The sequence below is a fragment of the Nelumbo nucifera genome, chromosome 1, assembly GCF_055504915.1.
Source record: "Nelumbo nucifera cultivar China Antique chromosome 1, China Antique-T2T, whole genome shotgun sequence".
NCBI classification, from domain to species: domain Eukaryota; kingdom Viridiplantae; phylum Streptophyta; class Magnoliopsida; order Proteales; family Nelumbonaceae; genus Nelumbo; species Nelumbo nucifera.
The window spans coordinates 116,613,074-116,628,458 of NC_142649.1; the positions used below are offsets into that span (position 1 = coordinate 116,613,074).

At 38.9% G+C, this 15,385-nt stretch overlaps 2 protein-coding genes across 2 annotated transcripts; one reads left to right on the forward strand and one right to left on the reverse strand.

Moving 5' to 3' along the window:
- The first annotated feature begins 329 nt into the window (after positions 1 to 329).
- LOC104601818 (uncharacterized) lies at positions 330 to 1,073 on the forward strand. Its single transcript, XM_010265299.3, has one exon. It carries the CDS (start codon positions 330 to 332, stop codon positions 1,071 to 1,073), a length of 744 nt encoding a protein of 247 aa, XP_010263601.1.
- Positions 1,074 to 8,369: 7,296 nt separating this feature from the next.
- On the reverse strand, positions 8,370 to 13,265 carry CYP722A1 (cytochrome P450, family 722, subfamily A, polypeptide 1). The gene is made up of 10 exons (XM_010265297.3): positions 12,942 to 13,265; positions 11,042 to 11,363; positions 10,497 to 10,646; positions 10,179 to 10,350; positions 9,984 to 10,063; positions 9,749 to 9,838; positions 9,471 to 9,549; positions 9,194 to 9,300; positions 8,962 to 9,080; positions 8,370 to 8,777 (listed from the first exon to the last, which is right to left on the reverse strand). Exons 1-10 carry the CDS (start codon positions 13,172 to 13,174, stop codon positions 8,684 to 8,686), a joined length of 1,446 nt encoding a protein of 481 aa, XP_010263599.1. The 5' UTR covers positions 13,175 to 13,265; the 3' UTR covers positions 8,370 to 8,683.
- Between the last annotated feature and the right edge of the window lie 2,120 nt (positions 13,266 to 15,385).

Consider the following 15,385-nt stretch of genomic DNA (forward strand, 5'->3'; position numbering starts at 1 on the left):
AAAGACCCAAACCGAGAAAAACGAGTAAGGAAAAACATATCAGAGACCCGCTGGTCTTCTCTTTTCTTCTTATTTTCTTCCTCAGATTTCCATTCCTTTCTTAGACTTTTCCATCTCCAGATTCCCGCAAATTTCATCATATCTATCTAGAGATGTCTTGACATCCCTTCGGTGTCCATTTCTTTCCCGCCCATTTCAGCTTCCTCCACTCGATCTCTTCAATTGGCTCTCCAGCAAATAAAGCCATTGACCGATCTCTCTTTCTTTCTCTCTCTCTCTCTCTCTCTCTCTCTCTCTCTCTCTCTCTCTCTCTCTTTCTCCAGCTGATAATGGATTCTTTCGATTTCGATAACATTAAAGCAGAGAAGGCCAACGCGATGCTCAGGTACCGCCGTATTCGCAAGATTGCCAACCTCTTCCGCTTCCTCGAGGCTTGTTTAGCTCTAATCATAGTCTCATGGTTTTCTGCTCGTCTTCCGGTCGCCATCAAAACCTCCGGCGAGTATTTCCAAAAGCTATGCGTGGTACTGGTTAGTCCTCTCTTCGTTTTCTTACTCGGAAACGCTATCATCATCACTCTCTTCATCAAATCCGATCAGTTTTCCGGCCAGACTGCTACCGCAAGCAATTCCAGCCATGATATATACGACGAGTTCGTCAAGAACAGCGAAAACCGCCAGAAGATCCGACCTGAGAGTCCTGAACCGTCACCGGAGGTGATAGTATACGAGGACAAGGAGACTGTGAGCGAAGGGAGCACAGCTGCCCGGACTTATCAAGACGTTCAGATGATTTCGAGCACAAAGACTTATAGGAGGATTCAGTCGGAGAAATTCACGCACGAGAGTCGAGAAAAACTGCATAGAGAGCTAAGGCGGTCGGAAACGGAGAAATGCCAGAAAGTTAACAGTCCCGACCCCGACGAGAAAGGGGAAGTGACGTCATATGCCGAGCCTATGAGCAACGAGGACGCCGAGGAGTTCCGGCGCAAGATCGAAGCCTTCATTGCAAAGCAGCAGAAGTTTCAAAGGGAGGAATCGATGGCTATCATTCTTCAGAGTCTGATCAGCTGATGGTTCCAATATGATAACAAAAATAAGAAAATTAACGAAAATCGAAAAATAACCGCTGGAAGAAAAATTGTCTTGTTTTTCCTCATCTTTGATTTTGCTTTAATGCTGCTACACTTATGTACAGTATTAACATTAATAGCGATTAAAGTAAAAACGAAAAGAAAGCCATGGATTTTGTCCCTTTCTTCAGTTTTCTTATCGATGAGATGATGACGTGTTCTACTAATCTGAACCGTTGGATTAACGTGCTCTAAAAAAGATGGAAATGTTAAGTTGATCCCTCTTATATTCTGTAACGTGGATGTTATGTTGGTGGTGAGCAGAGAATATATTTAATTAATTTCTTTCCTTGTTTGAGACATTAAGATATGGATTATTATTAGATAAAAGATTCGGGTTTCGATAGAGGGACTCAGGAAAGAGAAGAGCACATTCGAATGCTCATTTTGAGTTGTAGGCATTTTTCTTTTCTTTTCTTTTTCGAGAGGCAAATGAAAGATACATATAGAAGGAACGGATTCCAAATTCTGTGTTTTGGTGGTGGTGGTGGTGGATATGCTGTTGCAAGCAAATCGTCGACCCCAAGCCTGTAGTTGTAGAAAAAGCAGTTCTACTTCTAACGTGTAATGGATATGATTAATTAAATGAAAAGCTTGAGGTGCATCCACGTCAGGTGCGGATTCCCTGCACTCGATCGACCGATGCACCACACTCCATATGCCCTACAATTCTCTTCAATTATTCCTTGTGTCTGTCTTTCTTATTTAACCCTCTTTTTATGCTGCTTGAGAGCAAGAAAAGAGGCCGTTCCATAGTGTCAGGTAATAGTTGATGAATATAATAAAGGACGATTATGGTCTGATGATTTCATCAAGTCCCCAAGTGGAAGTGGGGTTTGATCGAAGATCATCGCCTTGATTATTAGTTATGATTTGATGTGCAACTAATTGTTTTTCAACTACAACTAATGTTATTAGCTTAATTAAATTGGTTTTGAAAGTTTTCTTAAGAGGTAGGTACTGGGTACTTGTTCTGTTCTTCACTACTACATATGGAAAATCATGATCTAGACTAGACACGTAGTTAAACTGACTTTTCATGGATGAAACCAAAATTTCTCCTTTCACATAGCCTAATCATAATCAGTAAACAAACCCTGTGGTGAAGGATGATAAGGAATACATCTTCAATCATTTCGTACCTGCTTGCTTGACCATGTCTTGCAACAAATTGTTTCTTTACTGTGTGGCACCATTTCTGTTTGTTTATAGTTACGATTTGCACTTGCCTGATCATACAAGATCTCTACCTTTTCTTCACATTTAAACCCAACGGTAATGTTTGCACTACCTTAGCTTAGATCATATACCATATTGATTCCTATCACACTCCTACACAAATTACTTCATTTTATTTCTCACAAACAAATAAGAAGCAGTCAATTCTGAAATAAAAGTAAATCACAATTTATTCGGTTTATTTGCACTCTCATGCATTTACCCCAGTGCAAATCAAATCCACATTATAAACAAATTGAGTGTTAGGCTGAGTTTGGAAATGATGCAAATGGAGTGTAAATCCCCCATTCAGCATAAATTTGCATTCTGTTTCACTTTTGCTTGTGTTTTACAACATTAAATTTTTGCATTGACAAATGATAGACCAATGCATATTTACATTGATAAGAAGATGTAAAAGTACATCAATAAAAAAGAAGTAAATTTGCATTTAAATGGGCTTTTGATAAAAAAATGGATTTTTAAACTGCACTCTATTTCAGAATTCTGATTTGAACTGCACACCTACAACAATTCAAAATTATAAACAGTTCCCACCTATAACAGCCATACCCGCCTATGAATTGACATCAATTCTGAACTGGCACCTACCCCAAACTGTACGATGGAGCAACGATTTCTAGGGTAGATTGATCAGTAAAAACCCTAAAAAAATATGTTTTATTGGAATTCGTGTTTACATCATTTATAGCTAAAAAATCTATTTGATAAGAAGGTAAATTTGTCAATACAAAACTAACCCCATTTATAATTTATATGAACCATTTTACACTCTATATATTTGCATTCACATATGTTTGCATCGTTTTCAAACACAACCTTATGAATTGAAATTACATTTGATTTTTATCTAGACATATTAGGTACTTAGTCAAATAATCCCTAGTTTTTTTTTTAATCCTAACTTCTTACTTTTTAGGAGGATTCTCATTATTACTCCCACTAGAATAAGGATTATGGGGTGGTTAATGAACTTTGTTGTTCCTTTATTGGGTGCTAAAACTATTACTTTATATTTCCAAAGTTACCACTAACCATTTGTTTCTATAATATTCCTTAATGGTACATATCAGCAGACTGACTCAATATATAGCTTCAATTTTCTCTTCTTAATTTCTTCCATGGTTTTTCTTGTTTCTGTCTTTTGTATCAGTTTTGTCATGTCTTGAAGGGCCAGAAAAATATGCTTTGGCATGTCTAGTGCAGAATTTAGTGATGGGTTCCAGCATAATGTGGGACCCTTTATAGAATTTGTAATGTATATTCATTTCTTTTTTTTTTTCACAAAATACCGTCTTGCTCTTATCCATTCATCCCACAGATTAAGAAATTTCCATAAGATCTATTGCTTTTATGCTGATAAAAAAATGGTTATTATTTATAGAAGGGCCGATTAAGTATTATATGTTCGATGGATCATGGGGTCATCAATTGTACTTTTCCAAAGGTTAGAAAAAAAAAATAAAAGCAGAGATGCCTTTAAGCTGACATGTCAAGTATATAAATAAAGATTGGACCTACCATCAAATGGGTCCTACACCAAACAATAGCACAAACCAATGATCCATGAACCATGATATATTTGACTAGAAAGTTTAGACTCTATCTAACGGCGGATATCTATTATTTGAATTTCAAAAATAATTAATTAATTATATTACTTAAATTAATCTGATCTTTGTGAATTTTTTTACACAAGTGTTAATTACTTTGAAGCATATTTGAAGATGGTTTCAGATTCTCTATAACAAGGCACATATGTTAGCCGCAAGGCTGCAACATTTTTAATTTAGCAGAGCGAAGATGATAATAATAAAGTAGAAGTATTGCAGCATCTTAATCATTCTTTGTGTTTATATTTTTAACATTGTTTTAAATTTCATAGATCGCATTGAAGCTGCTCTCTCTCACTCACTCATAGAAAAACGAATAAAAATATTTTCTTTTCAATGTACGGTTGAATAGCTGTCACAGCTATATATGTAACCTCATTTTCATACATAACTTAATATTCTTTTTTCTTAATATATAATTAATTAATTGGTAAATCCATGATGCCCTTAATTAATCGATAGAATTAGGGTTGGAATGAGGCTTGGATTCCTTGTCTACTAGCCAAAAACAGTCTAAGTCGTCTAACTAATGTAGCGGACACTGGTTTCGTAAAGAACCATTTTTTTAATGGGTTTGTGACGCACAAGGCACAAGACACGATTCGTGAAGGACAATGAAGGTATCGATTCTCTCTCTCTAGGTCGACATCATCGTCCATTAAAACAGGGCATTAAATTATTAATGAAAATAAATCTTGACCCCTATGTTTTAGGCTTTAAATCCAATTTCTTTGTATATATAGAGACCTCTTTAATTAATTTGCAAATCCAAATTTGACATAAACATGCAATCTTCTTTTATCACATCACTATTACTTGTTTTCTGTGAAACATCGATCTCTTAGTTGGAACTTGAATGAATCATGTTATTGATGATTTGGCTGAAAATGCAAGCAGAAAACCAGAACCCCCCGGATGTGGTTAAGGTTGGCCGGCCGGTTAAGATTGGGAAGTTCCGACTTCCAATCTAATTCAACTGTTTACTATACTAAGCACACAATCAAGCAGAGGTTAGAGGTGAGACCCACCACTAACAAGTGTGGATTCATCCCGTCTGGAGAGAAGGAGGGCCTTTTCTGGCAGTGTTGGTGGGTCCCAATCCTTCACAGATTCAATGACTATTTTACCTTTTATTTACCCATGTCATTTAGTCAGGTTCTTGGTTACTGATCAGGCTGAGGCAGCCTTTGACTCCCAAAAGTTTATATGATTTAATTTTTTTATTATTATTTACAAGGAAACATGTATGCAGTTGAGCCATTATTGATAAAAGAAATTGAAAAGAAAGCAACCTCGAGAACATACTTTAGGCGTCATCAATTCTTTTCTAATAATGCACGTACGTACTAGCCTTGATCACTTGAACTATCTCAAATTTGATCTTAGTTCTCGACAAGTAAGAAATTAGCCCATGATCCATTATTTCTCTCAAATCAAACCACAGCTCCTGACATCCCCTCCCCGCTGGGAAGAATTAGCCACATCAATCATCCCTATAGGGCTGTAGGAGATGAGAAATATGAGATGTAATATATACGGGGAAAGAAAAGCAAGGTTCATACTGTAACTTTGGAGGAGAATCTCTGAGGTGCATTTGAAGACATTATCTTTAGAACATTATTTGTCCCTACTCAGTTTCACTGACTTTGCTGTTGAGTTACAGGCAAATCCGTTCCTAGGATACAACAGAGTTTTGGGCAAGAATCTGCAACCAGCAAAGTTGAAGAATCTCCAGAGAAACCTTCTATGAGACTGTAGTAGACCGAACTGAGAGAGAGAGAGAGAGAAAGTGGATTTCGAAAATGTGTGTTTTTGAAGTCCGATTCATGCTCCTTAAATAGTTTATGAAGAGATATGAAGAAAATGTAGGTACTGGTTTAAAGAAGGCACATTGAATAATCACAATTTCAAATATTGTGACTGTTTAAAAAGTAGTTAACAGTTAATGACTGTTAACTTTGAATTGTGCCTCTTGATCACACCCGATCGAATCGTGACCGTTGATCTCATCAACGGTGATCAACGGTCAATATCGCACCAAAACCAAAATACGAGCAAAATGCGGCTCTAAAGCGCCTCATTGCACCACACACACACGCGCGCGTGCGCCCGCGTTGTGTAGTATCAAACCTCCATACTCTACTCTATTATTTTTAAGGAGTTCAAAACTAGATTTTGTAAGAGAAAAACTAATTTTTCAATCAAATGTATAGGTGCAATTTCTCATGTAATTGACCAATCAAACCCATTAAATTTAATTTCTTATGAAATTAAAATGCAACACATACTTAGGACATAATGGGAACTTGATTTTTCTTTCTATGTTAGTTAGTTCTTAGTAATAAAGCGTCGGACAAATTCCCTTTTTCACTTTACATGCCTCTTGGGAATGTCAATGTTCATTGATATTGACAGATAACTAGTTCTATTTTTGCAACAACTGACGGAGAACCAGCAAACCTTACAAGAAGTGGACCCAGTTAGTACAAGACACGGTCATTTTGGCTTTATAAAAGAAGACACCAAAGACAAGGAGGCAGAACTCAGAGAGAGAGAGTAGTGATTGATATTATAATCTTAGCTCTCTGGCCTATTCTGCGTTAAACAAAAAAACATATAAAAGAGACAAGGGTCCAATTAAACCAGAGACGGTGGGCACTGGCAAAGGATAGTTTTAGACAAGAAAATAAAAAATAGAAAAGAGAATGTTGACGAGTCAAAGTTGTTTCCTTGTCGATTGCCCTAAAATTAGGTGTCCTTCCACTTGATAATCGTCCAATTCTGTGCTATTTTTTTGTCCCAAATGGGAGTATGGGACCACTACTACTCCTACTACTAGACTATGATAGAAAGCATTGAGGAACAACCTTCACATTATTTGTCCTCCAATTGGGTAATTTCAGAAGACTCATTATTGCTCTTCTACTTGTAAAGAAAGAAGATGGGGATCGCAGGAAGGAAGATTAGATGGTTGAAGGCATTGTTGCGTTAGGACCCAGCTGGTAGCGGACAAAAAAAAGGGGTAATTTTCTGTAAAAAAAAAAAAGAAAAAAAAAATGGTAGCACATTATTTTCTTCTCCAACGACCAATTACAACATCTTCAAAAGTGGAAGTGGAGCTGTGGAGGTGGGTGTCTCGATATGGATGGGGGACCTTCGTATATATAGCCCAAAACTCAAAAGGCCTACCATTGTCAGTTTGTCACAGAGTCACAGTGGGGGATGATAGCTTATTCGTATTCCCCTTTTATCACTTTGTTTTGTTCATTTGGGGCTGTGGTTTTGTCCAGTGACGGGACCTGATGGTGATGGGCCCTCTTTCTATTTTTTAACTTAAAAACAAAACAAAAAAATATGGAGGCTGAATTGTTATGAATTCTGAATCAAACACATTGTGGTTATGCACTTGCTTAACTAACCATGTCATTCATTCTTTTCTTTTGTCATGACAAGCAAATAAGGACACACGAAATATGGTCTCCAATCTACTCTTAAGGACTCCGAAGACATGCCTATGACCAGATGCATTTTACAATAGAATTTTAGGGTTTAAGGGTTTATGGATTTAGAGTTTAAATATTAAGGTTTAGGGTTAGGGTTTAAGATTTAGAAATGGAGGTGTTACGCTTTTGTCCAACCATGGTAAGAATGAACTACAGCCCGGAGTTGGAAGGACAGCGCATTATACTTGCATTACTGACTATTACCAATTGCTGACGCTGTATAAAATTGGGGTGTCAATTGGATTGGATTTGGTCCAATCTGATCCGATCCGGTATGAGTGTATTACAAATGAATCTGGTCAAATCCAATCCGATGAAATACATTGTATCAGTCCAACTCAATATTTCGACCACTTAATCTGTTCAAATTGGTTTTAACTTAGATCAGTTGCAACTTCCAACCCAAACCTGGTCCATTGACACCTGTACTCTTATCTTCTATCAATGGACCGGACAATGGTTCAATCTTAGACCCAATCCTATGTAAATCCATAACAGATGGACCAGATCCAATCCAGTCAAATCCAATAAATACTTTCTACCATTAAGTCTGGACTGGTCCAATTCAATATCTGTCTGTTCAATCGGTCTAAATTGAATTTGGTTTGCATGGGTTGAACCTAAAACCCGTCCATTGACACCCCTAATATTAATCTATCAAGTTGGCTTATTTTCCTTTTCATCATTCGTGTCTGTTTCTTCAGGAATATGAGAAATTTTGAACTCACATCACATGGATTCAAGTATTCAACTAAACAGAAACAGACCAACAAGTAACTCCATTTATTTTTTCTCGTTAATTTGTGTCAAGTATTAAAACTTTAGTAAAGGCAAGTGCAATTGAAATGGCGTTTCATCTCCATTAATATTTCAGAAAAAAAGGGCAGAGAACATGAAAACTTAATGTGATCATAAGATAATGCAACAATTAGGGGTGTCTTTCCCAGGTTTAGAATTTAGATACAGACAGACAGTCAGATAAGCAATATTATAATAATATGAACCACAAACACGGGCCTCCATCATTTGGGATCTCATTTTTCTTTGTTATTTTAAAACTTACTGAATAATTCCACAACTTCCTTCAGTCCAACAAACCCGATAAAGCTTTCATTGTTACCTTACCAAACTTTCAGAAGCCCTCTTGAGTCTTTAAGTAGGTGAGGCCAAAAAGGGGGTTCAACATGCTCCAGGCCTCATACTCGCGTTACACGAATCGGGCATCCAGTTCTGGGCCTAGCAAAAAGTACCCACTTCTCTAGACTTGAATCCGGATCCATCACCTTCCATCTGCTCAGAAATGAAAAATCAAAATCACCACATCATTTACCGAGTCGAGTTTATCATGGATGATGCGGGGAGGGCTTTTTTGAAAATTAGGCCCAGTCCAATTAATTAAGTTTATGGGCCTAGATTAGGTCCAAATCGAATCATATCATATATATAGTAAAAAAAATAAAAAATGGTATTATACCTGTAAGTGGTGACCAAACGATTTAGAAAGACAAGCATCATGGCTTTAGCCAGGTTCATCCCTAGGCATGTCCTCCCTCCTGTTCCGAACGCTAAGAAACTGTATGGCTTGGACTCGTCCTGACAGACCAATAAAATGATAGCGTGTAGATGGACTCAACTCAACTGTTCTCATGGACATTAACAAATTTTATTATCACATAAAATGAATAATAATTAATAGTCAGACTTACGTCGAATCTGGAAGGATAGAATTCTGAAGGGTCATGATAAACTGTAGGATCCAGGTGTATATATCTGGCATCAATGTTAACAATCCAGCCTTTCTTTATCTTAAAACCTGTATATAAAACGTACGGGAGCTCCTTATGTATCAGAATTTCTTGTTTCCCTTTCTCAAAAATCGAAAGATTCAGAGAATATCTCTTTTCATTATTTCTAAAGCAAGCGTACGTAGTGGTAGAAACGTAGAGTAGATGAATTATATATGAATCTGAAACCAAAACTAACCTTCAATCTCACAGTCTTTCAGTGCTACCCGTGGGAACCAGGGAACCACAGATGCCATCCTTAGAGATTCTCTGACTACCTGTCCATCAAAATACTCCATTAATTAACGAAATCTGTGCTTAAAATGGAGTATACTGTTTAGCATTATACAGGCTAATCCCTCTCAATTATACAGAATGGAGTATATATATAGATCACTGAACACTCTCAAGCTTTTCTCAAATTAAACATCTCATCTTCCTTGAAGGAGATCTGGAGAGAGAACTCTTTTCATGTACCTTAGAAGCATATGGCATGGCATTGAGGTCTTCAATTGTAAGAGGTGATCCACATGGGTTTTTGTCTGCTAACATGAGTTGTTGCTCAGCCTGAAACACAGAGAACAAGGATGGGAAAGAGATTAACACTTTCCTCTATGATGAATGCATGAATACTAGAGATAACATAATTAAATAATAATAATAATAATAATAATAATAATAATAATAATAAATGATGGTAGCTTCCAATTACCCTCAATGTGTGTTGGATCTCCTGGTTCTCATCCAGGTACTTAACCATCCATGTCATTGCGCTTGCTGTGGTGATCTGACCTGTGGATTTCATTTTGTATATATTAAGAAAATTGGGCTGCATCTGTTTGTTACTTTTGTTTCTCTAATTAACAAAAGCATTAAGAGTACTTATATATATATATATGCTCTAAACCTGCAATTATCATTGTCAAGATATTGTCTTGGACTTGTGAATCCGTGAGCTTGCAGCCTAATTTCTCATCTTCAGACACCAGTGATTGTATGAAATCTTCATGACATTCTCCGCAACCTTGCCTCCTTTCATCAATAATCTTCTTCAACATCTCCATTATTCGTTTTCGTGCCTGTCCCGTCATTATCATGGTGGTGGATTTACTCTTTTTTTATATATGCTTTAAATTTTAAAACTTGAACAAGCATTATGAACCAAATGAAGAAACTAGAAAGTAAACAAAAAAGAACAGAATTGCTGATGAAATCAATTCACTACCTTCATCCCTGCGCGAAACCTTGTATAAGGTAGATTCAAGGGAAAGGCCAGCATCGCTTCGCAAACTTGTCCAACATCCTTTTGCAACATTTCTAGCTCATTAGGATTCTCTAAACTTATCGCCATCTTACATATTGCCTGAAAGGTTACCTGCACCAAATATACAACCAACAAGGCTAGACGTCACAAGCTTAGCCAAGGGTCCCATGCATATTGGGTTGGGTTCTATCAACTAATAATTTAATGGGTTCCCCTAGCATGGCTCACATGGTCTCCATCCAAGTTCCAATGAATCCATATTGGGTCTTATTGAATTCATAGAATGTAAATTCAGATCCAGACTGCGTTTAATGGGTATGGATTTAACTATTTTAGTCCATGATGGGCTAGACGAAGTGCAGGCTTCCCAAGGATGATATCTTATTAGCTTAGCTGGGGTGGTCGTCTCCTTCCTCCTCAGTACTCAGTAGTCAGTAGCGGGTTAGGAATAAATAAAATGCAATTGAAATTGAAAGTGTAATTATTGAGATTGGTGGTGGACAAACCTTGAGTGCATCGTCCAGCACAACCACAGTTTGCTTATGTTCCCAGCTCCTGAGAGTCGTGACGATCAGATGGTCGAAGTGCTTGATAAACGATGACGTAGAATCCATGGTGAACAAATTGGAGAGACGGCCGCGGATTAATCTGTGGTACTCCTGAGTAGCACAGAGTATGCTCTGATCCCCTACGAGTTCTGAAATTGATTTTACATATCTCTTTGTGAAGTTGACGAAGTCGTTGCTGAGAATTGCCTTTGCAGATTCCACACTCGAAACAAAGACATGGGTCTTCCCAAATATGTTGGTTTTGAAGCAATTACCATACCTGTGAGAGAGTGAGAGTGATTGAGGAATGGTCCAAATAAGCTTCCAGCTCCAGCATTGAAGCATCACTAGGCCCACTAATGCGTTAAAAATGGTTGTTATATTTGGGTTTGGGCTAGCTGGTTAAAATGCAAATCCAACCAAATGATAGAGCGTAGCATGATACTCATGGTTTTGAAAACCGGATCAGACCGGATGGTCAAACTGGTTGATCCAGGAAACGGTCATCGTTCTAAGTCTGGTTTTGGACCCCAATCCCCAAAGCCATCCAACTGAGCTTCAGCTGGCCGGTCCATCGGACCGTTTTAAAAAAGTTATGTTTCCAGATCGGTTTTTAAAACCATGGAGTAACTGGAGTTCATTTAAATTCGTCAGACCCTAGGGCCTCCGTCGTGGACATAAAAAACGAACCGTAACACCCATCGCAGGTTACGGAGAATTGGAATGGACCAAGTTTGGGTCAGGGTTACTTATCAAATAAAGTTTGCGTCAGGGTTGTAAAATGCGTAAACCCAACTATAAAGTGCAAATGAAAAAAAAAATTGCAAATTTTAATTTAATTTTGTTTTGGATTTTACTTTATTCTAGTTTGTTCTTATTTTACTTCATTACTATTGCAACTAAACAAACAAATTAAGCTAAAATTTGAAACGGTCAGAATTTACACTATTTATTGCACTGCCATAATTTTGCATAACTGCAAATTTATTTGTACTGCAACCAAACACAGCCTAAGGTCCAAACTGAGTTTGGTTAATCCAGCGTCCTGCAAATCGCAATATAATCATTTAGGTTGCATTTGGTACCATTGTAGTTTCTATTTGAAATTTTTTTAGTTGATCAATTTAAATTGGTGAGAGATATGATTATATATTTACTTTAGCTAAAATTATTAAAATTTATCCCTTCACAAAAAAAAAAAAATCAACTTGATGTTTCTAGAAACAATAGGGATGGCAATTTTCCCCATCCCTTGCCCAACCCTGATTATATACATATATATATATATATATATATATATATATATATCAAAATATTATTTATATTTCAAAACTTTCTTTTATTTTAAATAAATTTATTTTTCAAAAAATAGTTTTAATTACAATTTCAGGGATCCAGGGATAAAAAATGAAAGGTAATTTTTATCCCCAACATAGATCAAAATCAAAAACAGGGATATATTTTAAAATTAGGGTTGGAAATGGAGATTACAATCCCCGCCCTATTGCCATTTCATACATGCGTTTTTAAAATATAAATTTCTTTAATCATAAATAGCGTTACATAACAATTGTATGTCAATTTATCTTAATAAAAAAAAAGTAGAAATAACAATTATACCAAATATCACTGTCAGATTGCCTTACACGTGCACGAGGTAAATAGCGTTACATAACAACTTAATAAGTTATAACTAACAAATATCACTGTCAGATTGAACCGGCCTCACGTGCACGAGGTAATTCCGTAATTGCCTTACACGTCTTGAAACCCGAAAGGAGATTAGGAGATGGGCTACCCCTGTTGTATAGTCCCATAAAGCGAAAAAAAAAGGGATAGATAAAGGGGAATTGGTTACCGGAGGCGTCGGATATGAACGAAATGGTATAATCCTTTGGCGCTGCTGTTAGCTGATAGGAACTGCAGTGATTCTCCGATCAGTGGGAGTCCCCCGGTGCCGGGAGGAATATTATCCGTCGATTTGTTCCGACATAATAAGATCTTCTGGGTAGTTCGGAATAACCAGAAGGCAATGACAAGCACCGAGCAGAGATGGAGGCCAAGTGGAAGAAAAGCGTGAATGAATGTCATCGATCGGATTTTTGTTTCTTCTCTCTCTCTCGACCCAAAGTCGAACTGAATCTTGTCAGTCCGACTCCGAGAAGGAGATACTCGTCGACTTATATCCACGGGAAAAGTGATACAGTACCGTAGGTGAAGTCTATGTCACCTTTTCAAATCAACGATCGAAAAAGCAGTAATTTGTGCGGCTGAAGACAAAGAGCGTTTGTGTCTGGCCGACAGGTTTCGTCTCCCTCCACTAATTAGAGAGAGTGGAAAATGGCATGCATTTTGTCACCAAGTTTTGGTAGTGACGTAGGCTCACATAGCCTTGCCCAATAGCGGGCCTGTACGCGTGTTAGACGGTGGCGCTCACGGAGGGCCCAATCAGGGCGCACGCGGAATAGAGATTGGCCTGCATTCTGGAATTAATGGCGTGGCTCCACTTGGCGATCTCGGATGATGGTGCCCTTCGCGTATGGATCGCATCCGGATCGTCCGAGCCCACCTATTTCTAGGCGGTCTCAAGTATAAATAAGGAGGCAATCCTTTCAAGTTAAAGGAATGGAACCTAGAATTAAGAACAAGAACTCGAGAACTCTTAGTCTCCTTTGTGGCCTCGTTTGAGTGTTCAACCTCAGGTCTCATCCACTTTGCACCGCATTCGTACTAACTTGACTGTCGAAGTCTCCGCCTCGAGTACCAACCTGGGGCCTCTAACGTTCTCCTTCCTTTACTCCTTGCAGGAACAGCCTACCAGCCCTTGGCCACTCCATGCCTCAGACTACTCAACCACACCTCAACTTGTGAGCACATTGACAGTGTTGCCCTCAACTCATTTGGACCGGAAACAATTGGCGCCGTCTGTGGGAACGCCGCTAAGACTTCCCTCAATTAAACTCATCCCCACTCAAACTTATAAGAATTAACTCCAAAGCCTAAGCTTTAGTCGACCTGACAAGAAACACCAGGAACACTCAGAACCTGGTCACGATGGACCAGTTTCAAGCAGTCCTCAACAAGCTCAACAACCTCGTGCAAAGGCTAGATGAGGTGGGGCGCTCGGTAGGAGGCCACCCGCAGGTCAGTCGCCCCACTGGAAGCCTGGGGCATCATGGCGAGCACGCATTTCCAGACCCCTTAGCTATTGGCCCAGTCAGACCCAATAGGGACGACCCCTCAAAGTCTGATAGCAGCCGATGCGCCAGTCAGTCGCCGAGGACCTCACAACCCCCTAGCCGAAGAGGGGAAGAATCCTCACAGTCTCGTTATCACCACCGAGACACAGGTCATCATCACCGACGCCAAAGAGAGAACTCTCAGGATGAAGGCAGGCGATCAGGCCATCACAGCCCCCTTTCAAGGGCTGAGGGCCGACGCCATGCCTCTCCCTCTCGTGTCTCAAACCTCCAAGACCTCCTGAATGACAGATGGGCCATAAGGAATGGACACGGGCCCGCATCAGAGTATTCGGGGAATCAGGCCAACCCCTACTGAGTCCTTGAGAACCAGGATGAGGCCCAGGTCCCCCTTGACCAAAAACTTGTTGACCTGCAAGCACAACTTGGAGCCGTCAAGGACGACCTCCACCAAGTCAGAGAAAGCTGAGCAGAGACCTTAGCTAGCCAAAACCATCCATCCGGGACGATGGATGCCTTCACCTTGGAAATCATCTCCAAGACTCTTTTCCCCCACACTTCAAAGCGCACACGCTCGAAAATGTATGATGGGACGATCGACCTGGATGGCCACCTAGAAAGTGTCAAGGTGCTTATGTTAGACAGTTTTGTATGCCCTTAGATTCAATCCGATTTGATGTACTTTTTGACATATAGTGTAAATAAATAAAGTGCATGTTTGATTCATGTTGATTGGTATGATTCTATGTAAGACCCTAAAACTGGACACTTATAGAGACTCGTGTTAGTTTTAAATGTTCACAGCCATTAGATAAGTCTGGGGAGATTTATCCTACCAAGGCTGATACTGGTGTGCCACCAAGTGTTGGGATGGCCTGTCTTGGCCACCAGGGTAAGACCCAAGGCACATGCAGTATGGGATTACTCGAATCCTTGAACCGGACCAGATTTCCAATGTTACACTGGACCTTGGAGGCAGATGGGCAAAACTAGAAAGTTAAACCTGACCCCTAGACTCGATTATGACACTTCACTAGGTGTCGGATCGGGCTGTCTTTGATATGCCAATCAGTGAGATCCTTAGATGGGGATCAAAACCTGG

Coding starts and splice junctions, on each gene's coding strand:
- CYP722A1 (XM_010265297.3), bottom strand. CDS start 13,174: ATGACATTCATTCACGCTTTTCTTCCACTTGGCCTCCATCTCTGCTCG. Junction 11,364..12,941: donor GTTCATATCCGACGCCTCCG/GTAACCAATTCC, acceptor ACTCTCTCACAG/GTATGGTAATTGCTTCAAAA. Junction 10,064..10,178: donor CTTGACAATGATAATTGCAG/GTTTAGAGCATA, acceptor TGAAATCCACAG/GTCAGATCACCACAGCAAGC.
- LOC104601818 (XM_010265299.3), top strand. CDS start 330: ATGGATTCTTTCGATTTCGATAACATTAAAGCAGAGAAGGCCAACGCG.